The following is a 24,290-nucleotide window of genomic DNA, read 5'->3' on the forward strand; positions in this document are numbered from 1 at the left end:
AATGTTAAACCATAGGGAGCATGCCTGCTATTTCCAAACTAACTGCATCTACTCAGGGGAGTATCCGAGTAACAGAATAACAAACCATAGGGAGCATACCTGCTATTTTCAAAAGGTGGGGACTAAACGTGAAAAAACGTGAAACCACAGGAACCATCCGGGCAATTAACTCTATCAAATTTTCATTAACATTAACCCTAAAATTCAAGTTAAGAAGAACTAAATTAGTATGGTCCTATACAAGTGATATTTTTGGTATATTGTGTCACAATATCATCATAACCATAATATCATATAACAACCACCATATCCATAAGTAAGACAATTATGTTCTCTCTCCCTAAAAATCCTTAACCTCATACATCATCAATAGGGCCGGTTATAGCCAAGTGCTGGAGGGGCTTGAGAACAGGGCCCAAATAATTAAGGGGCCCAAAAATTTTTAAGTTTTCTTTATATATACATAGCCTAAATTTCTTACCGATTACAGGCCCAATCCCTTAACCGATTTCAGGCCCAACCTTTGTCAAAAATCTAATTGCCGCTGGAGAAATCAAACGTCGCGGTTCTTGATCTTCAGTTCTGCACTAGGGATTTCAGATTTCTGATCGAACAACCAGCCAGCCAGAGGCCTAGAATCCAGATCGCAGAGACGCAGAATCGCAGATTAAAGTCAGCATCTGATCATCATCATCGTGATTCAGGACATCAATCATCATAATCATTCTCGCAATCTCGCAGATAAGATAATAGTCATCATCATCACCGCTGCAGCCTGCAGGTGCAGGAAATCAATCGTCGAGACTCGAGGTATTTTGTTTGTTGAATTGTTGTTATATCCTGATTTCGAGTCGTATTTCGAGTTTAACGATTTAGACTGTTATAGTGTTATGAATGATTGAATGAATGATGTGAATTGTTTTTTTTTAGATTTTAGAGTTTAGACTGATTTAGACTGCAGGAAATCAAACGTCGAGTGATCGAGTCGAGGTATCTTACTGTTGTTTATTTAGATTTTAGACTGATTTATTTATGTTTTATTAAATGTATTAGACTTCGTGTGAATTATGATTCAATGGATGCTATTCGTTAATATGTAGAAACTATGCCTCCCGTTCCTAAATACAAACACATATCCGGCCATCAAAAACGTAAGAGGAAGAAGCTAGAGGAAGAGAAAAGAAAGACGGACGAATTAAAACAAAACCGAGTACACAAGTTTTTTTTCAAAAGAAACTCAAAGTTCTAGTTCTAACTTGGGTGATGATAATGTGGGTGAAGACAATGTGAAAGGAGATGAAGAAGCTAATGTGGGCGAAGACAATATGAACATAGATGTAGACAACGTTAATGCTACCGTAGATGAAGAAGCTACTATTTGTGAAGATGATCTTAATCCCGTTCCGGATATTGATATTTTTGATCCTAGAAATTGGGGTGGGCTTAGTAATGACATGATTAAAGAGTTGGTTATGAAAGGTCTAAAAAGAGATATGGATGTTGTTAAGGGCCCCGTGGATAAATTTGGAAGACATTTTTCTAATACCATGTACACTAGAATTCTATCAAATAGTGATACGTGCGATAGAGAATGGCTAGTGTATTCGAAAAAACTTGACAAACTCTATTGTTTTTGTTGTAAAGTTTTTAGAACGAGGCATCCAAAAGGTGGGTTGGATGATGAAGGTTTAGAACATTTCAAGAATATGAATGAATGGTCTGAATTGCGCCAAAGGTTGAAATGCCAAGAAACAATTGACAAAGATGCATATGAGCAATTTAGAAAAGAAAAAGATTATTGGAAACAAGTCATCTTAAGGATTGTTGCACTTGTGAAGTTTCTTGCAAAATATGGCTTAGCGTTTCGTGGGTCAAATGAGAAGTTGTATCAAAAAGGCAATAGTAACTTTTTGGGTTTAGTTGAGATGTTGGAAGAGTTTGACCCGATTATGAAAGAACATTTGCGCCGAGTTTTGAATGAAGAGTGCCATGTACACTTTCTTAGCCACAATATTCAAAACGAGTTGATACAATTATTAGGGGATAAAGTTAGAACCGAAATCATCAAGAAGGTTAAGCAAGCAAAGTATTACTCCATCATCCTGGATTGCACGCCTGATACAAGTCACCAAGAGCAAATGTCCATAATTGTGAGGTATGTGAATTTTAACTCTAGTTCCGTGACCATTGAGGAATCCTTTTTAGGTTTTTTGGTTGTTGATGATACCACGGGTTTAGGACTTTTTGAAGTAACATGTAAGGAATTAGAGTCACTTGATCTTGATATTGGTGATATGCGTGGTCAAGGCTACGATAATGGGGCAAACATGAGAGGAAAAAACAAAGGAGTTCAAACTAGATTTTTAGAAAAAAATCCTAGAGCTTTCTATAGTGCTTGTGGTTGTCATAGTCTAAATCTAGCATTGTGTGACATGGCTAACACAATTACTAAGTCTAAGGAATTTTTTGGAACAATACAACGGTTATATACTATCTTTGTTCATTCTATTAATAGGTGGCAAATTTTGAAAGACAATGTTAAAGGATTAACTCTTAAATCATTGTCTACAACTCGTTGGGAAAGTCGTATAGATAGTATTAAGCCTATAAGAACTCAACTTGCAGATGTAAGAAAAGCTTTGCGAGAAGTTAGGGGGACGGATAGAGATGCTAAAATCATAAGTGAAGCTAAATCATTAGAAGAGTATGAACTTGGTGATTTTGAATTTTTGGCACAAATTGTCATTTGGTTTGAATTATTATCAAAGGTGAATGTGGTGAGCAAACGGTTGCAAGCAAAATATGTTGTTCTTGATGTTGCTATTGATGAAGTGGACAAATTAATTAAATTCTTTAAGAATTATAGAGAAGTGGGGTTCTCTAAGGCACTTGATGAACCTAGAGAAATTGCAAATGAAATAGGTGTTAATGCGGAATTTCGTCAAAAACGTGTGATATATAGGAAAAAACAATTTGATGAATCGTCAAGTGTAGAAGAAGTAACATTTTCACCCGAGGAGGATTTTAGAGTAAACTATTTTTTAAGTATTGTTGATCAAGCTATTTTTTCACTTGAAACAAGATTTGAATAATACCAAAAATTCGAAAAAATATTTGGGTTTTTGTTTCCTAAAAAGTTGAAGACTCTTGATGAAGCCAAGCTTAAGGAGTGTTGTTATCGCCTTGAAGATGCATTGAAGTATGAAGGAGAATCCGATATTGATGCTAAAGAATTGTATACGGAGTTGAAGTTGATTACTACATTTTTACCGAGACACATTGACAACCCTTTTGACGTTTTAGACTATATCTTCCAACGCAATACTACTTATCCTTATGCTATAAATGCATATAAAATGTTGTTGACAATTCCGGTAACCGTGGCATCGGCAGAAAGAAGTTTCTCAAAGTCGAAGTTGTTGAAGACTTATTTACGTTCTACAATGTCACAAGAAAGGCTAAACGGGTTGGCGACAATATCTATTGAAAGTGAAATATTATATACTATGGATTACAAGGAGTTGATCCAGAGCTTTGCTTTAAAAAACGCTAGGAGAACCACACTATTTGCTTAGCAAGTAAGTTCGATACTTTGATCATTTTTGCTACACTATTTTTGTTAATTTGTTTTATATATTTCATAACAATTATCGTAGTATTATGAATTTTTAGTATTTATATATATATCATTGAATGATTGATGAGTTTATGTTATATGAAGATTTGCGAATAGGGCCCAAATTTTTTATCTCGAACAGGACCAAATTTTTTTTTATGATTTTCGGAGACGGCCCTGATTATCAACCCCTCTTAACCAAAACAACACTGTATATTATTTACTACAGATACACTCTAAACTTTTTATTAAGTAAAATTCAATTTTAGATCTTTTTCGAAAATGGTAGACATATTATAAAAAAAATACGTAATAACATTTAAGGAAAAGAAAAAAAATAAGAGGAGATAAAAAATAAAGGCAATATGGCATGTTTGTAGAAATAAATTGAAGTTACGTCAACAAATTTATCGAATTGTATTTTTTAACACTTACGTCAACAAATTTATTAAATTGTATTCTTTAACATTTCAACATTCAGAAATGTAAAATGAAGTGCTTATAATTTGCACACGTATTAAGGAATGTAAAATGGAGTGCTTAGACCAAGCGGTATGGGGGCCGGCTTAGGCTCGGCGAGGCCCGGCGCCGGTCCTCCACACCGCCCCCCTCGCAGTGGCGGATCTAGGATTCCGACCAAGCGGAAACGTTTTATAAATAGGCGGTAACGAAATCGAAAAAAGGTCAAATTTTTCCAAAATTTACACTAAAAACGTCAAAAATTTTCCGACCAAGCGGTAGCGGAGGCTACCCCTTGGTTCTATATATATCCGCCCCTGCCCCCTCGCCCCGTCCCATCCTACGGGCCTCCCTCCTCTCACATATACTTATACATACATACATATGTATATATAGGGGACCGCTAGAATGAGAACCACCTCGAGTTGTAAGAACCGCAAGAACTACTTGATCCGGGGCGAGGTGGACCAATTTTTTTTTCAAAAACGTAGATGCATGTATTATAAACACATTCGTAAAAAAAAAATTTTAAAAAAAATGTCGTGCGTGTAGTTTTTTACACCACAAGTTTGTGGTTTACGAGTTCCGTAAATTTACGGAACTCGTAAACCACAAACTTGTGGTGTAAAAAACTACCCGCACGACATTTTTTTAAAAATTTTATTTTTACGAATGTGTTTATAATACATGCATCTACGTTTTTGAAAAAAAAAATTTGGTCCACCTCGCCCCGTACGGTGTGGTTCTCGCGGTTCTTACAACTCGAGGTGGTTCTCATTCTAGCGGTCTCCTATATATATATATGTAATATATATATAAATATATATATATATATATATATATATATATATATATATATATATATATATATATATATATATAAAGGGGTTCATCCCCCACCCTTTAGGTCCATCTCCTCTAAGCCCCTCTTACGTGGCGATGACGTGGCAGTCCATCCCCTTGGGAATGAGGCTCTCCATACCCACTAGTCTTATGATTTGCATACATCCTACAATTTCTATATACAATTTCTATCAAAATTTTAAAATTCTGTGGGTTCGTCTGAACCCGGACCTCCATGTAAACACCCCCTGATCTTCTTGGTGAAATGAATTCTATGTTTAAACCTTCATGTACTCTTGTTTTTTAATTCTCAAAAAAAAAAAAAAAAAATGCACTCTTATTTGTTTGTTGCGTTAACTACTCTTTGGCAACTTTTTTCTTGCATAAAATCTGCCATTAAAAAAGCAAAAAACTTTGGCAATGTTTTTTCTGTAATAATATCTGCCATTAAAAAAGCAAATACAAAAAAAAAACATTGTTTCACCACATGAGATTTAAAAAAGTGTATGATTTTTTGAAAAGTAAAGTTGTTTTCTGTATTTAATAAATTACTAGGTTATAACCCCGTGTATTACACGGTTGTATAAGTGTAATTTTATATAATAAATAATAGTAAAGATATATCTTTAAAAAAACTTAGGTATTGTACGTGTTTAGTAAAATATAATGTCATATGTTAAGACATACAATTAGAGGTGTACAAAAAAACTGGTTTTAGAATCGAAACCGGAAAAAAAACCGAAACTGGTTTTTTTTTTAACCGGTTTTTTTAATAACCGGTTTTTTTTAACCGGTTTTTTTTAACCGCCGGTTTTTATACCGGTTACTATTCTTGATTTCAAAAACCGGTTATTAACCGAACCGGTTATTAACAAACCGGTTAAAACCGGAAAAAAACCGGTTTTTTTGGGAAAAACCGGTTAAAAACCGGTCCCAACCGGTTATACCGGTTATTGTTTTGGACCTCAAAAACCGGTTATTAACCGAACCGGTTATTAACCGAACCGGTTATTAAAAAAACCGGTTTTTATTTTGGGTGAAAAAAACCGGTTTTTTTTTAACCGGTTTTTTAAAAACCGATTAACCGATTTGTACACCTCTACATACAATTATCAATTTGTCTTTTAAAAATGAATTTTGATGTACTATTTACTTATTATAACATTAATCTTTGTTTTTTTATTTAGAGTAAATTACAAGTTTTGTCCTTTATGTTTACATCAAATTTCAGGCGCTGTCCTTTAGCGCAAAAGTTGACAGGCGGTGTCCTTTATCTTTCAAAATCTTGCAGGTTTTGTCCTTTAAGCCAAACTCAGTTAGATTTTTTAGTTAAATCTGGTCATGTGCAAGAAACATGAGGGTACTATTGTAATTTCAGCTTCCAAGGACTATTTTGTAAGATAAATAATATCAAGGGGTTATTCTGTATTAAACTTAAAAATAAAAATATATAAAAACTCTCAAACCCTCTCTCTCTCTCTCTCTTGATCTGAGTCCATCCCTCTCTCTTCTCTCTCTCTCTAACATAGACCACCACCACCACCCCTCTCTCTCTTTCCCATCGCCACCATCAGCCTCCACACACCACCGCTACACCGACACACCACCACCATATCCCCGCCGTTCACTTTCTCTCTCTGACTTTACCCACCACCACCACCACCTCCCACCACCCCACAACCTTCACCGCCACCAGCCCCACCTATTGAACACCACCAATTCCACCACACCACCCAATGGTTTATCTTGCTAAATCTCTCTGAGTGACCTTCTTCAAGGTTTAATCAACTCCAGATATTCAAAGATCGTGACATAATTTGCAGATGGGGATTGCAAATAGGGATCTGGGGAGATGAAGTAGGTGAAAAGAGGGCTTATTCTTTTAGCAACTTGTATCATCGTTGAATGGAAGAAGGCTGCTAACAGGCTTTGTTGTTTCATCTTTCAATTGTTGTTTCATCATCGTTGATCTCGATTTCAAGTTCTAACCTTTGAATGTGTAAATTGTTTGCAGTAAGGGCATAAAGCGCGACTTCACTACGGCGATTCTTGAATGGAAGAAGGCTGCTAACAGGCTGGTTGTTGATGAAGCTATTAATGGTGATAACTCTGTTGTTGTGTTGCATCCTGAGACCATGGAAAAGCTTCAGCTTTTTAGAGGAGATACTATTCTGATTAAGGTAGTTTTTTGTTTGATTGTTGTTTGTTGTTTGGATTGTTGATCTGATGTTTTGTTGTTTTAGAGTATTGATTTGTCATGCTGCCATGTGATGTTTCTGAATAATCCCTAATTTACGAACTTGATTCAGATTTGTATGTGATACAGAGATGAATTGAGGGGTTGTGATGTTTTTTACACAAGAGTCCCTTGCTATAAGTTTACACAAGAGTCCCTTGCTATAAGTTTTTTTACACAAGAGTCCCTTGCTATAAGTTTTTTTACACAAGAGTCCATGAGGATGTAAAATGACAAGAGTGCTGTCACACCCCCAAAATCCCACCTGCGGAGTACTACCGCTTGGAGGCGTGACTGACCAGGATCCAGCCACCAATCATACTGAACAAGCATATAAGTAATTATAAAAGTTTAACCAGTACGATTAGTGTTTCAAAACAAACAAGTTAAGTTGCAAGCGGAAGCATAAGTTTAAAGTTGTAACATAAGTTCAAAAGTTTCAAGTTTAACATAGTACGCAGCAATCCGTGTCCCACAACGATCCTCCTCCATGCAAGCTCCAGCTGAGTACCTATGGTCCTGCAAAGCATGTAGTAACGAGTCAACAACTAGTTGAGTGAGTTCACGGTTGGGTGTTCGTTTTAGTTGTTTCGAAAACAGTTTACTTTATCTGGCATCCTGCCGTGGGGGTTACCCCATAGTTTAAAAACGTGACATGTTCATTCCCAGTTACTCCGGCATTCCAGCCGTGGGGGCTACCCCATGTTAGTTATCAGGCATTTCGGCCGTGGGGGCTACCCCATGCGTACACTAGACTCGTTACCATATCGACTGCTGACTGTAGTCATGTTTATGTGCCCTGAAAAAACATCAATGTCTATCATCATTGACGTGCCCCAGATCCATTAGTTCACGCCCGTCCTCTGCGGCACGGTGTGAGGCTTGTCAGACCTAAATAGCGCTATCTAACTAATGACCCGCTCGCCATTGGCCCGGCGATTAGTCGATACAAAAAGGAGGGACTTCGTGATAGAGTTTTAGTCTAGTACGTTTATCCGTCCATCCGGACGAGGAATCACATTCCTGAACCACTGACGTCCTACCCAAGGAGGACGAGGAATCCACGTTCCTTAACCCCGTTCCCAACCCAGGGAATCCCATGCTTTGTAGAGGGTGTGAACTCACCTTGGTTTGCTCGGCAGTTAATCACAGAAAGTCAATGAAGTCGCAAGTAGTCAATAACGTCCTAACACGGATATTACTTATAATCAGATTCAAACCAAGCAGTGCACGAATGCTCAACACGTATGGCAAACACGTTTAACAGTAACAGTTCACAGTTAACAGTCAGACATAATCCAAAGTCTAAGTGTGAGGCCCAAACAGTTGGGCTTGTGACAACAGGCCCAAACAACACGTATAGAAGCACAGAAGTTCCTAAGTCCGGCCCACTAACCTAGGCCCAAAAGTGTGGTCTCGAGTCGCAACCGGACTCGCAAGTATGGTCTCGAGTCATGCTGTGTGTGCTGATCTCAGGTGGTCGCGAGTCGCAACCTATGTCGCAACCATGGTTTCGGCTTGTCATGCTGTGGTCTCGAGTCGCAACGGGACTCGTAACCGGTGGTCTCGACTTGTCCTGTTATGGTTGCGAGTCGCAACCGCGTGGTCTCGAGTTGTCACGCCGTGGTTGCGAGTCGCAACTGGGTGATTGCGAGTCGTAAGCTGTCGTTTTCATATTCACGTGTTGATGCAGATGTAGTCAGCCAAATGGTACAATATAATCAGGCCCAAATCAGGAAGCAACCAATAGAATTCCACTAACAATTTTCCTAATCAGGCTATTAGTCAAAGTGGATCAAAATCACAAGGGTTTTTCATATCTTCAACTATCATTCAAAGTGTTCTTCAAATATTCAAACATATTCATCACATATTCAACTTTTGTTCAAGCAAAACTATGAACCATAATGAAACATACTTGTCATACTCATCAAAACATCTCAAAAATCATATCTACACCTATCCGATTTGCACGATACAACACATAAACAAACCGGTTTTTCATAATCATCAATAATCAAGGGTTTGTGTCATATTTGGTCACAAGATATCATGAGTTCCTTAGCAACACATTTCAACACTAAAACTTTTTAACACACATAAAACTTCATCTCATTCATGCATCCATTTAAGCACAAACATAACATGAACACACTATTACTAAGCATTCAACCATAATCATCAAGAAACACTAACAATAAATATTATCTCATGCATTTTATTATTTAACATAACTAACATAAATCCATAAACACCATAAATACTAACCGGTTGGTGAGGTGTGTGTGTGTGCCGATCCGAAGTCCAAATCCGAGAGTTTCTTGTGCCAACCGATTGGATCCGAGAGTCTTGGAGGTGTGTTTGTGTTCTTAGGTTTTAAGTGAGAGAGAATAGGAGAGTGTGTGGGTGTAATGTTTCAACAAATGGTAAAACTAACTAAGGTGGTGTATTTATAGTCAAGTTCCAACTGTTGCACCCTTATGGGTTTCGGCTAAGGGTTTTCGGCCCAATGGCCCAATCGGCCCAAAGGCCCGAACCGGCCTAATGGTTACGGTTCACTCGAGACCACATGGTCTCGAGTCGGGTTCTCGCTGTCTCGTGTCGGGTTCTCGGTTCACATATAACACATACATACATACGTACCAGTGCACACATAACAAAGCACATAAAAGTTCACATTTATCATTAAGTTTAATCAGTTAACTAGTCACATAACGTACAAGCAAGTTACATCGAGACACAACGAAGGTTCTAGATTTCGAGTTGTCACATCATCCCCAAGTTGAAAGAAATTTCGTCCCGAAATTTGATGGCACTCACTGAGGAAGCTAGTCAAGTTGCATGGTTTTCCCGGTTATCCTGGGGTGTCACATCCACCCCCCGTTGATCTGGAATTTCGTCCCGAAATTCCGTAGCTTCAGCCTCAGTAGCGTTTGTACTGTTCTCAAACAGTTGGGGATACTTTTGTTTCATCCGATCTTCGCGCTCCCAGGTGAACTCTGGACCGCGACGTGAGTTCCAACGAACTCGAACAAGAGGTATTCTAGTGCTCTTGAGGACCTTAACATCCCGGTCCGTGATTTCGACAGGTTCTTCGACGAATTTCAACTGTTCGTCGATCGTGAGTTCCTTCAGAGGAACTACGTGCGTTTCATCTGACAGACACTTCTTCAGATTCGACACATGGAAAACGTTGTGAACTGCACCGAGTTCTGCTGGTAATTTCAGTCTGTAGGCCACCTTGCCTATTTTCTCAAGGATTTCAAAAGGTCCAACGTACCGTGGGTTGAGTTTGCCGCGTTTACCAAAACGAACCACACCCTTCCAGGGTGAAACTTTGAGTAGTACCCGCTCCCCAACCTGGAGCTCAAGTGGTTTCCTGCCCTTATCGGCGTATGCCTTCTGACGGTCACGAGCGGCCGCCATGCGTTGTCGTATTTGAGCAATCCGCTCAGTAGTGTCTACCACATGTTCTGGACCAGTGATTTGACTATCTCCCACCTCTGCCCAACAGAGGGGTGACCGGCATTTACGTCCGTACAATGCCTCAAACGGAGCAGCTTTAATGCTGGTGTGGTAGCTGTTATTATACGAGAATTCCACGAGTGGCAGATGCCTTTCCCAGCTGTTGCCAAAGTCGATTACACAAGCGCGAAGCATGTCTTCTAATGTCTGGATAGTGCGCTCGGACTGCCCGTCCGTCTGTGGGTGATACGCTGTGCTCATATCTAGACGTGAGCCAAAAGACTTGTGCATTGCCTGCCACAGTTCCGAAGTAAAACGTGCATCTCGATCAGAGATGATAGAGGTGGGCACCCCGTGCCTCGAAACGACTTCCTTGAGGTATATTTCTGCTAAAGTGGAGAACTTATCCGTCTCCTTAATTGCCAAAAAGTGTGCGGATTTCGTGAGTCGATCTACGATCACCCAAATAGTATCATTTCCGCGCTGTGATCTAGGTAGGCCAGTAACAAAATCCATGGAAATTTGCTCCCATTTCCATTGTGGTATCTCTGGTTGCTGAAGTAGGCCTGAAGGTTTCTGATATTCCGTCTTGACTCGCGCACAAGTCAAACACCTGCTGACGTAAGTTGCTATGTGGGCCTTCATGCTAGGCCACCAATACGTAGTCTTAATATCGTGGTACATCTTGTCCGAACCAGGGTGCACCGAGTAGCGAGATTTGTGCGCTTCATCCATCACAAGTTCCCGTAAATCGCCATAGGGTGGGACCCAAATGCGTCCTGTTACATAATAAGCACCGCCTTCTTTCTGTTCTAAGCGTTGCCTCGACCCGCGTAGAGCTTCGGCTCTAACGTTTTCTGGTTTCAGTGCTTCTATCTGAGCAGCTCGTATTTGCGAAGGTAGACTAGAATGGATCGTGAGTTGTAAAGCTCTTACGCGCTTAGGCACGGTGTCCTTTCGACTGAGGGCGTCTGCCACAACATTGGCCTTGCCCGGGTGATATCTGATAGAGCACTCGTAGTCATTCAGCAGCTCGACCCATCGTCGCTGCCGCATATTCAGTTCCTTCTGCTTGAATATGTGCTCTAGGCTCCTGTGGTCGGTGTAGATGGCGCACTTGGTTCCGTACAGGTAATGCCGCCATAACTTAAGTGCGAAAACAACAGCTCCCAGCTCTAAATCATGCGTCGTGTAGTTCTTCTCGTGAACTTTGAGTTGTCGTGAGGCGTAGGCTATGACTTTATCTCGTTGCATCAATACACAACCAAGACCTTGAATTGATGCATCACAGTAAACCACAAAATCATCTGTGCCCTCTGGCAGTGAAAGAATAGGTGCACTACAAAGTCTATCCTTTAGATGCTGAAAAGCCAACTCTTGTGCATTTCCCCAATGATAAACAACGCCTTTCTGTGTTAGCGAGGTCAGAGGCTGCGCAATCTTAGAAAAATCCTTAATGAATCTCCTGTAATAACCTGCCAATCCCAAGAATTGGCGAATTTCCTTCGGTGTGCGAGGCGCAGGCCAGTTCTTAATAGATTCCACTTTGGATGGATCAACGTGAATCCCATCCTTGTTCACCACATGCCCTAGGAAATGGACCTCTCGAAGCCAGAAGTCGCATTTCGAGAACTTCGCGTAAAGCTGTTCCTTCCGAAGGAGTTCCAGAATAAGTCGTAGATGCTGTTCGTGCTCTTCTTTGCTCTTAGAATAGATCAGGATGTCGTCGATGAAGACTATAACAAACTTGTCCAGGTACGGCTTGCACACTCGATTCATCAAATCCATAAAAACTGCCGGTGCGTTTGTCAGCCCAAACGGCATGACCAGAAACTCATAGTGCCCGTATCGAGTCCTAAAGGCCGTCTTAGAGACATCCTCTTCTCGAACTCTCAGCTGGTGATATCCCGATCTCAGATCGATCTTTGAATAGTAGCTCGACCCCTGCAACTGGTCGAACAAGTCGTCAATACGCGGTAGAGGATAACGGTTCTTCACAGTCACTTTGTTGAGTTCACGATAGTCGATACACATTCTGAAGGTACCATCCTTCTTCTTCACAAAAAGTACTGGGGCTCCCCAAGGCGATGAGCTAGGACGAATGAAACCCTTATCCAAGAGTTCTTGTAGTTGCGTGGAGAGTTCTTCCAACTCTGATGGGGCTAAACGATAAGGTGCACGGGCTACAGGCGCGGCTCCAGGAGCTAGTTCAATCTGAAACTCGACTTGGCGATGGGGCGGAAGACCAGGTAATTCCTCAGGGAATACCTCAGGATAGTCGCGTACAACGGGAAAATCTTCTAACTTCTTCTCCTTTTCTGTGGTATCAGTAACTAGAGCCAGAATCGCAGTGTGGCCCTTTCGTAAGCATTTCTGGGCCTTAAGAAGAGAGATGATGTTCTCAACAGCACTTCTCTTGTCGCCACGAATCATGAGAGGTTCACTACCTAAACCAGGAATACGAACGATCTTCTCGTTGCAAAGAATCTCTGCTCGGTGTTGGGATAACCAGTCCATCCCAATGACAACGTCGAAACTACCCAAGACAATAGGAATAAGATCAATAGAGAAGGTCTGGTTAGCGAGAATAAGCTGGCAACCTTTGACTACGTGTGAGGCTTCCAAACTCTTACCATTAGCTAGCTCTACAGTGTGCTTGTCGCTCAGGGGTGTAGGAATACGCTTAAGCATCTTACTAACTTGTAGTGACACATAACTAGTATCGGCACCCGAATCAAATAAGACTGTAACATAAAAGTCGTCGAGAAGGAACTTACCCGTCACCACGTTGGGATCATTCCTTGCTTCACCTTGACCAATCACGAACACACGCCCCCTAGCACCATTGTTGTTGTTCCCATTGTTACCATTCCCCTGATTGTTGTTGTTGTTGTTGTTGTTGTTCAGTTGGGGACAATCCTTCTTGAAGTGGCCTTCAGCTCCACATTGAAAGCACCCTTTGTTGTTACCCTGCTGCTGTCGCTGGTTCTGCTGAGGTTGCTGACGATTCTGATTGGCGGGATATGCGCTCCTGCAATCCTTCGCAACATGACCAGGCTTGTTGCACCGATGACAGTTGCCCCTGGTGCATGGCCCACTGTGGTGTAGGTTGCAACGATTGCATTTGGGGTGATTTCCTTTGTACCCACCATGACTTTGACCACCAGACGACTGCTGACTGGGGCTCTTGTGATCATCTGTCTTTCTCTGCTGAGACTGAGTTTGCACTGAAGTCGAACCCCTGCTTGAAGTTCCATCCCATCTCCGTTTATCCCCACTAGAAGCACCAGAAGTAGTTGCAGCACCTATACGCTTCGGTAACTTGTTCTGTTCCACCGCTTGGTCAGTGAGACGGTGAGCTAACTGTACAACCTGCTGGATAGTAGTCAAGTTCGCTGAAGTCACATGACTTTGGATTTCTGGCACCAAGCCCTTGAGATAGAGTTCAATTCGCTTATACGGAGGATCCACCATAGTAGGACACAACAAGGCTAGCTCATGCGATCTCTTAGTGTATGCCTCAATTTCTGACCCTGACATCTTGAGATTGTAGAACTCATCTTCCAGCTTGTGAATGTCGTCACGACTGCAGTATTCCTCCCTGATCATTTCCTTGAAAGTTTCCCATGGGGTGGCGTTGGCAGCAACCAACCCTAACATCTGCACTTGAGCATTCCACCACGTGAGGGCCAAACCCTCGAGAGTACCAGTAGCATACTTTACCCTGCGCGCTTCAGGGCATTCACACATTTCGAACACAGACTCCAGTTTCTCAAACCAGTGTAGGAGACCTACTGCCCCTTCAGTGCCGCTAAAAGTCGTGGGTCGACAGTCCATAAAGGTCTTAAAAGTGCACACCGGTGCCTGAGCATATTGACCTAAGGTAGGTGAAAGAAAGACAGAGTTTAACACAAAGGTTGGTTCACGAGAGTAGGATCCAAATGATCCTAGAACAATTTCGGACTGCAGGATATACCTCCTGCGTTTGCAGCTGCAAGCGCTGCGGCAACTCGCTCGTTGATCAAAGCCGTCAACTGGGCTTGTGTCATGTTAACGCGTCCAGACATGGTTCTTCATAATAAAAGTAATACGTGTGAGAGAGGTTCGCGTATGCACGATAGTAGGACAGAGTGAGCACGCACATGTTCAAACAACAGTAGCTATACTAATCAAGCATACCATGAGCAATGTACCATGTAACTAACAAGTAGGCAATATACACACATCATATTACCTAGAACGTCGAGCCTTGCATGAGGAGCGAAGTGTCGTTGTGGACCGTTGAGCACTAAACCGGTTATAGTCTGGTTTTAATCAAAAACGTTTCTCCTTTATTAAAACCAAGTTCACTATAACCAATGGCTCTGATACCAATCTGTCACACCCCCAAAATCCCACCTGCGGAGTACTACCGCTTGGAGGCGTGACTGACCAGGATCCAGCCACCAATCATACTGAACAAGCATATAAGTAATTATAAAAGTTTAACCAGTACGATTAGTGTTTCAAAACAAACAAGTTAAGTTGCAAGCGGAAGCATAAGTTTAAAGTTGTAACATAAGTTCAAAAGTTTCAAGTTTAACATAGTACGCAGCAATCCGTGTCCCACAACGATCCTCCTCCATGCAAGCTCCAGCTGAGTACCTATGGTCCTGCAAAGCATGTAGTAACGAGTCAACAACTAGTTGAGTGAGTTCACGGTTGGGTGTTCGTTTTAGTTGTTTCGAAAACAGTTTACTTTATCTGGCATCCTGCCGTGGGGGTTACCCCATAGTTTAAAAACGTGACATGTTCATTCCCAGTTACTCCGGCATTCCAGCCGTGGGGGCTACCCCATGTTAGTTATCAGGCATTTCGGCCGTGGGGGCTACCCCATGCGTACACTAGACTCGTTACCATATCGACTGCTGACTGTAGTCATGTTTATGTGCCCTGAAAAAACATCAATGTCTATCATCATTGACGTGCCCCAGATCCATTAGTTCACGCCCGTCCTCTGCGGCACGGTGTGAGGCTTGTCAGACCTAAATAGCGCTATCTAACTAATGACCCGCTCGCCATTGGCCCGGCGATTAGTCGATACAAAAAGGAGGGACTTCGTGATAGAGTTTTAGTCTAGTACGTTTATCCGTCCATCCGGACGAGGAATCACATTCCTGAACCACTGACGTCCTACCCAAGGAGGACGAGGAATCCACGTTCCTTAACCCCGTTCCCAACCCAGGGAATCCCATGCTTTGTAGAGGGTGTGAACTCACCTTGGTTTGCTCGGCAGTTAATCACAGAAAGTCAATGAAGTCGCAAGTAGTCAATAACGTCCTAACACGGATATTACTTATAATCAGATTCAAACCAAGCAGTGCACGAATGCTCAACACGTATGGCAAACACGTTTAACAGTAACAGTTCACAGTTAACAGTCAGACATAATCCAAAGTCTAAGTGTGAGGCCCAAACAGTTGGGCTTGTGACAACAGGCCCAAACAACACGTATAGAAGCACAGAAGTTCCTAAGTCCGGCCCACTAACCTAGGCCCAAAAGTGTGGTCTCGAGTCGCAACCGGACTCGCAAGTATGGTCTCGAGTCATGCTGTGTGTGCTGATCTCAGGTGGTCGCGAGTCGCAACCTATGTCGCAACCATGGTTTCGGCTTGTCATGCTGTGGTCTCGAGTCGCAACGGGACTCGTAACCGGTGGTCTCGACTTGTCCTGTTATGGTTGCGAGTCGCAACCGCGTGGTCTCGAGTTGTCACGCCGTGGTTGCGAGTCGCAACTGGGTGATTGCGAGTCGTAAGCTGTCGTTTTCATATTCACGTGTTGATGCAGATGTAGTCAGCCAAATGGTACAATATAATCAGGCCCAAATCAGGAAGCAACCAATAGAATTCCACTAACAATTTTCCTAATCAGGCTATTAGTCAAAGTGGATCAAAATCACAAGGGTTTTTCATATCTTCAACTATCATTCAAAGTGTTCTTCAAATATTCAAACATATTCATCACATATTCAACTTTTGTTCAAGCAAAACTATGAACCATAATGAAACATACTTGTCATACTCATCAAAACATCTCAAAAATCATATCTACACCTATCCGATTTGCACGATACAACACATAAACAAACCGGTTTTTCATAATCATCAATAATCAAGGGTTTGTGTCATATTTGGTCACAAGATATCATGAGTTCCTTAGCAACACATTTCAACACTAAAACTTTTTAACACACATAAAACTTCATCTCATTCATGCATCCATTTAAGCACAAACATAACATGAACACACTATTACTAAGCATTCAACCATAATCATCAAGAAACACTAACAATAAATATTATCTCATGCATTTTATTATTTAACATAACTAACATAAATCCATAAACACCATAAATACTAACCGGTTGGTGAGGTGTGTGTGTGTGCCGATCCGAAGTCCAAATCCGAGAGTTTCTTGTGCCAACCGATTGGATCCGAGAGTCTTGGAGGTGTGTTTGTGTTCTTAGGTTTTAAGTGAGAGAGAATAGGAGAGTGTGTGGGTGTAATGTTTCAACAAATGGTAAAACTAACTAAGGTGGTGTATTTATAGTCAAGTTCCAAGTGTTGCACCCTTATGGGTTTCGGCTAAGGGTTTTCGGCCCAATGGCCCAATCGGCCCAAAGGCCCGAACCGGCCTAATGGTTACGGTTCACTCGAGACCACATGGTCTCGAGTCGGGTTCTCGCTGTCTCGTGTCGGGTTCTCGGTTCACATATAACACATACATACATACGTACCAGTGCACACATAACAAAGCACATAAAAGTTCACATTTATCATTAAGTTTAATCAGTTAACTAGTCACATAACGTACAAGCAAGTTACATCGAGACACAACGAAGGTTCTAGATTTCGAGTTGTCACAAGTGCCCTCATGTGCAAGGCACATGACCAGATTTAACCAAAAAATCTAACTGAGTTTGGCCTAAAGGACAAAACCTGCAAGATTTTGAAAGATAAAGGACACCGCCTGTCAACTTTTGCGCTAAAGGACAGCGCCTGAAATTTGATGTAAACATAAAGGACAAAACTTGTAATTTACTCTTTTATTTATTATTAGGTTAAAACACATGTATTACATGGGGTTGAATCTCGTTTTTATGATACATGCAAATTATAGGATACAACGGTTTTATGCACTTTCATGCTTATTTGTTTATTTAATTCACAAAACGCTCCTCTCAATTTTGTATTCAAGAGAGTTATGGTACAAAAAGGTGGAGAACGATCCCCACGTTTTTATATATTTCATCACTTTTTATGAATTATACCGTAAAATCGAGAATTAAATTCTTTATGAAAGGACTATAGAATTGTTATATTTAAAAATGGTGTTCTTTCTAAATGTTGATGCAATGTGTGATAAATGATGGGTTTAAAAGTACCCCTAACATTACAAAGGTGAAACTACGTTGTCTAGATTTGACATTTGAAAGAATTGTGCGACTATAATGGTAAGTCCAAATCATCACAACGATGCGTCTAAAAATAACTTATACTTTGATAAAAGCATATGCACTAGACCTAGAATAATTATTTAATTCTAGTAAAGACACTAAACCTAGAATAATTATTTAATTCTAGTAAAAAAAAAAGCTAGACCTAAACTAATTATTTAATTCTAGTAAAAAAAACAATAATACAATTTATTAAGTATATATCAAACATGAACCTTTGATTCCTAATTTACCATAATTTCAATCACCGAACTTCAGGGTATATACATCTACTCATAATACTTGGGTTATAATTTTATGCTTATATAAAAAAACAAATGTTTATCCTTATCTAATTTTTTTTAAATTATTTATAGAAAGACAAATATTTATTCTTATATAGTTTTTTTGTTACAAGATTATTATTATTATTATTATTTAATATGAGATAAATCTTCTATACTATATAATAAAAGAAACCATTTAGTGACACGTGTCATCATATTAGGGCATCTCTTATAAATAATTATTATTTTAGTTTAATTTCTTCTAATTAATTATAGATAACCCTCCTATTAAATATTATTTAATTTAATAATATATATTATATAAAATGTCAACGGAATAAAAAAAAGATAGTATAACATCATCGAAAGTAGATGGGTTATTATCTAATATATATATATATATATAAACATGATAAATAAGGGCTTATGTGTCATGATATGGGGGCTTGCAAAATGATGTGGCATCACCTAAGGCAATCTAGAAATTGGTTTTGGCTTCAAAAAATTCGGGTCATCAAAATTCGTGTATATGGGTTAACACGGGATCCGTTTCCTTTAATTTTGACCCGAATTCCATTTGTACGATATCTATCTGTGTTTCTTTTCCAAAACCCTAGAGAGTCTCCATCTCCATTCTCCATCTCCATTCCAAGCAACTGGTCTTCTCTTCAAAATGTTTTCGTTTTATGAATGGTGAGAAGACATAAATTAATTGAAACCCTAGAGCATCTTCTCCTTCACATTTCCTACCGAACAAGATCAATTGGTTGGATATTTATCAATCTTATAATACTAAGAGTTAAATGCCATTTTAGTCCCTGTGCTTTGGGTCATTTTGCCAGTTTAGTCCAAAGGTTTCATTTTTAACCTGTGGGTCCAAAAAGGTTTCACAGTTGCCATTTTAGTCCACTGGGTTAACTTTATCCATTTTTTCTGTTAACGAGAAGGCCAATTCGGTCATTTTATATGGTTGAATTGCCCTTTTAGTTTACAGAATTACATACAAAATGACCAAATTGGCCTTCTCGTTAACAGAAAAAATAGGTGAAATTAACCCAGTGGACTAAAAAGGCAACTGTGAAACCTTTTTAGACCCACAGGTTAAAAATGAAACCTTTGGACTAAACTGGCAAAATGGCCCAAACCACAGGGACTAAAATGGCATTTAACTCTAATACTAATCTAATCAATGTAAGTTTTCGTTTTTATCATCATTATTTCTGTTACTTCCTCTATACATAACCAGATCATCAGCGTTTTTGAAAGAGCTGATTACACTCTCTTCTTTTTTTAAACCCTAGGTATCAAAACTTTGCAATCAAGAGATCATCAAGAGATTCACGGTTTGTGTGTTCTTCCAACTTAGAGTTCTATCAGATTTCATATATTTATTCTTTGATTTTGCAAACTATTAATGTTCATCTTTCGTGTGTTTTCACAAAAAGTTTTTTTTTTTTCTAATCATGGAATCTGTAGTTTCCTAAACGTGATTTCATGATATCCTAAAAGAATGATTAAGTTTTTTTGTATCAAAGCAGAGTCTTCAAGAATCTTGATATTTGGTTTTTTATGTAACTGGTTTGGTTCGAAACCGAGATCGACAGGTTATTAAGCGGTTTTGGGAGTTTGAGTATCAAACTCGGTTAAAAAAACCGATTTAAAAAAAAAAACTGGTTAACCGGAAAAAACCAATAACATTATATATAAAAACGTTTTATGTTCGGTGAATAGGATCGTATTTTATCAATGAATCGTATTTTATATTCGGCAACTTTAATTCAGCAAAAACGGCAACAAAACATCTGGTTTTTTTCAGCAAAAAAAACCCAAAAAAACATGTTTTTTCAGCAAAAGACGGTAACAAAACAGCATGTTTTTTCAGCAAATAAATGCCAAAAACCTGCAGTTGTTTTCAGAAAAAAGACATGTTTTTCAGCAAAAAAAACGTAAAAAAATGCAGGTTTTTTCAGCACCCGGTTTGGCAAAAAACTGCAGTTTTTCAGCAAAACAACCTCAAAAATGCAGTTTTTTTTTACGAAAAACCTTAAAATAACGCCGTTTTTTTAGTGAAAAATGCAACCACCAGCAGCGTCGCTGTAGTTTTTAAAAAGGTTTTGGACCAGCGAAACTAAAGCGCCAGCAGCAGTGTTCTGCAATTTTTTGGACTGGGTTCGGGCGTTCGGTGAAAACAGCAACCAGTAGCACTACAACAGCGTTCTGCAGATTTTTGGACTGGTTTTTGGGACCGGTTTTCTGAATCGGTTATAAATAAACCGGTTCTGAATAACCAGTTTTAAAACCGAACTGATTCGGTTTGGACCAGTTTTAAACCCGTGTTAGAATTTAATGATAATATTATATATTTGTTTTGTTTACTGTAGTCTTTATTATCGATTATAACCTTATTGTGGTGAATTATTTTAGTTAATCTTTATGGTACAAATTATTTGTTTTAGTTGTTGAGTTAGATCGATGGAAATTCCTTTTGATTGATCAAATTACTTTGATCGTGTAACCACCAAATGTTGATCAACCCATTAATGTAGTCAAAGAGTCCTTCCGTTCTATCATGTAAGATTCAAGTGTAATACTTGATATGAATTTGCCTAATCTTAGCATTTCTTAAACTGAATTTTAGGTTTACATGGAATTTGGTTTTAATGATTTAGGCTACAAGTTTTGCTCGAACAAACATCGACCGATCTACGTGAGAAGACAAAAAGAACCCTGGTGAATCACGGATTTCGGCTCAGGTACGAGTAATAACTAGGAAATTAGCTAAGCCGTTGATTTTGCATTACACATGTGATTCACCGTTCTAATATTGTTGCACAAATCTTTTGTTAAGTTGTTTTTGTCGAGCGCTTGGTAACGGTTGTTAAGTTGGTTTCATCTAATGTTCATTCTATTCGTATTTATCTTAGGCCTGAGCCTCAATGGAATCGTACAACAGCCGTTGCAGTTGTTGTTTTTGTGTTTGTAGGTTCTTTCGGCTCCATTGATGCTTTCTTGATGGGTTTGATTTGTAGACTGGTGCGACATATTAGCCAAGAAGATGTTATTTCTTTACTCATTGATGATGCACAAATGGAGCGAAAGTAAAAAGAAATTCCACAGGTATGATAATTCACCATCACTTTATTGGATGCAACTGACTGAGTATTATGATTTTGTTTTTGTGGACGGACTTATTAGATGTTTTTTATATGATTCAATAACATTTGGTGCAATATCTAATCTCGATAACATTTGGTGGATGGTGAGTAATATGCTTCTAATAGGTTCATAGTCATTTATTAAAAAGCAATTTAGCTATATATTAACAATAGCATAAGTTTATATCTATTTTGACATAACATTGATCTATATTGATGTTATTTTTACCACAACAGCTCTTGGAAAAGTCCTTGAAGGTTAAGGAGAACGAACTTTTGAGATGTCACCAGTTGCTTTGGTTTTGGTATCAAGATCCTGAAGTTGATTGGATGGGGATTTCTATGTTTGCTATATGGACCAGGTTGAATATAAATTGCTATGTTATTTCCTTCTTTTAGTCTATAAAAAAGTAATATTTTATTGGATTATAATTTGAACACATATGTTGTAGGTAGAAGCCAGATATAATAAAAGAGATATGGATTTAATCGGACCAGTTGTTTTAAATCTCTACAGAACATATGGTAAGCTGGCAATAGTTTTTCCCTAAGATCATAACTATACCAATCTTTGTTTTGATTCTAATTTACCATACTGGAAATTCGATCAATCAATTTTTTTATTCTAATTTACCATACTGGAAATTTGAATGTATTTCGTAGGGATTTGTAAGCGACGGATGTGGTGGCAAAGATTCGAGCGATTCATATGAAGATTTTAGGGCTTCAATGGTGGAATTGTGTGAAAAGTGCTTTTGCAGAGAGATCAAGTTTAATGGAGGAGCTTAATTTCTGGTAATCTATTTTCATAGATGTTTCATTAGCAATAATTATTACCCTAATGGACCCCTAAATCCCATTAGACCATCATTTTCTTCTTCATATCAACAGATGTTGCTCTATTAATCTTTGTTTTCAATGGGTTTACTTTTTTAATGTGGTTCTATTATCATTATTAGGTCATTATTGAACAATTAAAGTTGTTTACTTTTAGTGTTGGGCTTATTGCTAAAGGACATGGCTGCCTTTTTAATTATATTTAGGTGGCATGGTGAAATAGCTTCTTGCTCAATGTGTTTCTTAAAGCCGTTATGATGAGAAGACGCCAGAGCTATTAAAGATGTTTCTCTATGAGTAATTAATTTATCAAAACTTCGCACATGTGTATGTCTAATAATATTCATTTCTTATTTCCTCCAATTGTTCTTTTGTTTATACAAGTAAATTGACCTGGTGATGATCACTATAGATTGAATCAATGTACATATTTTCTCTTCATTAAGTTTTGAAACCGCAAGTGGGAGTGCGTTTGTTTATATGTAATGTTATATCAGTTGATTGACTTACATGCATATCAAATTAGCTTTTGTTTTCCATCTTGTATTGTACCATGGTGTAGTCATCGTAGATGAAAAGCAATACATTGCTGGTGGAAGTTGTAATGGGTAACAATTAGTTGATGTTCGGGTAATGTCATACCAGATTTCAAATGTAAGTTGATAATTAAGATGAATTGTTACAAGTTTGATAAAGAATAGCCAAAACAGAACTAAAGTCAATGTTTTTTCTTATTTTCAAATAAGACTCTTCTTGAAATGGGCAAATATAATAATTGGGTTATCCTAATTTTGAAGACACATATTAAGTGAAGGTCTTTTTTCTTTCATCATTCTAACACATGTCTGCACATTATGAGGTTTTTATGCATTTGAGTCCACCTCTCATTTAGCGTGTTTACAATTTTGTTATTGGATGTTGCAGTCGTGTTGGGGTCTCGGGTATGTGGTGGCTACTCTTTTTATGTACATATTATTTAAATAGTTTACAACATCTTTTGGTCTTTTAATATACAGATTAAATGCCTTACATTTTAAAAGACGACAAATATGAGACAAAGTACAAGACTGACTTAAAAGGTACAGTACCTAGGCAATGCTACTTAGGCAAGCTTAGTATCGACACCAAAGTTTATATTATATAGTATCGACACTAAAGTTTATATTATATACATAAACACTTATAATTTGGTTGTTTTTTTTTTTTTTTTTGTAGAGGGAACTCAATTTACTACGGGAAAGGTTTTGGTAACTCGAAGGATATGCATCTTCAAAGGGACTCGACTATCTTTAAATTGTGTATCCACTGTATCACTAATTTATGTAACATGAGACTTTGTATTTTATTTTATTTGTACACTTAATATTTATCTTAATAGTTTTCTACAACCCGGGTAGCACTCGGGTGATAACCTAGTCTAATCTAATACTAATAAAAGACTCCAAATAATGCCACATGGCAATACCTACTTATTCCTCAAATAGATTTGCTTACATAATTATTAAAAATATGTATTAAATTATTTATTATTTTCATAACAAAATAATGAAATTAATAAAGAAAAACATTAATTCGATGCTTATCCGTTGATTCATTTTGTTTTAATTTTTATTCTTAAGCAAAGAGTCATTTTATTTTTTTAATATGTTAATATTAAATTAATTCATTAATTAATATGAATATATCAAAATCAAAAGCTTTATAACGGTTAATCTAAGTTATGTTAGTTTATATTTTATAAGAGTCAAAGTATCTTCATGATAATTTTGAGGCAAATCTACACTCATCAATTGTCCTTAATGGACTTAAACTTTTAGGCTTGCTAAATCATAGATAACTACTAAAGGTCGATGTTCTAATAACCATAGATAATTACTAAAAGTCGATGTTCTAATAACGTCATTAAGAAATATTGAT

At 38.5% G+C, this 24,290-nt stretch overlaps 1 protein-coding gene and 2 long non-coding RNA genes across 3 annotated transcripts; all 3 read left to right on the plus strand.

The window, feature by feature from the left end:
* Positions 1–1,105: 1,105 nt before the first annotated feature.
* LOC118485058 (zinc finger MYM-type protein 1-like) lies at positions 1,106–7,209 on the plus strand. Its single transcript, XM_035981289.1, has 5 exons — positions 1,106–1,151; positions 1,234–3,029; positions 3,138–3,235; positions 6,933–7,098; positions 7,162–7,209. Exons 1-5 carry the CDS (start codon positions 1,106–1,108, stop codon positions 7,207–7,209), a joined length of 2,154 nt encoding a protein of 717 aa, XP_035837182.1.
* Positions 7,210–21,330: 14,121 nt separating this feature from the next.
* On the plus strand, positions 21,331–22,607 carry LOC118484962. Its single transcript, XR_004875227.1, has 5 exons — positions 21,331–21,498; positions 21,774–21,898; positions 21,989–22,061; positions 22,200–22,331; positions 22,580–22,607. It is a non-coding gene; the product is annotated as an uncharacterized LOC118484962 (long non-coding RNA).
* Positions 22,608–23,195: 588 nt separating this feature from the next.
* LOC110895230 lies at positions 23,196–23,748 on the plus strand. Its single transcript, XR_002566988.2, has 2 exons — positions 23,196–23,452; positions 23,589–23,748. It is a non-coding gene; the product is annotated as an uncharacterized LOC110895230 (long non-coding RNA).
* Positions 23,749–24,290: the final 542 nt, after the last annotated feature.

Source organism: Helianthus annuus, chromosome 12, assembly GCF_002127325.2.
Source record: "Helianthus annuus cultivar XRQ/B chromosome 12, HanXRQr2.0-SUNRISE, whole genome shotgun sequence".
NCBI classification, from domain to species: Eukaryota; Viridiplantae; Streptophyta; class Magnoliopsida; order Asterales; family Asteraceae; genus Helianthus; species Helianthus annuus.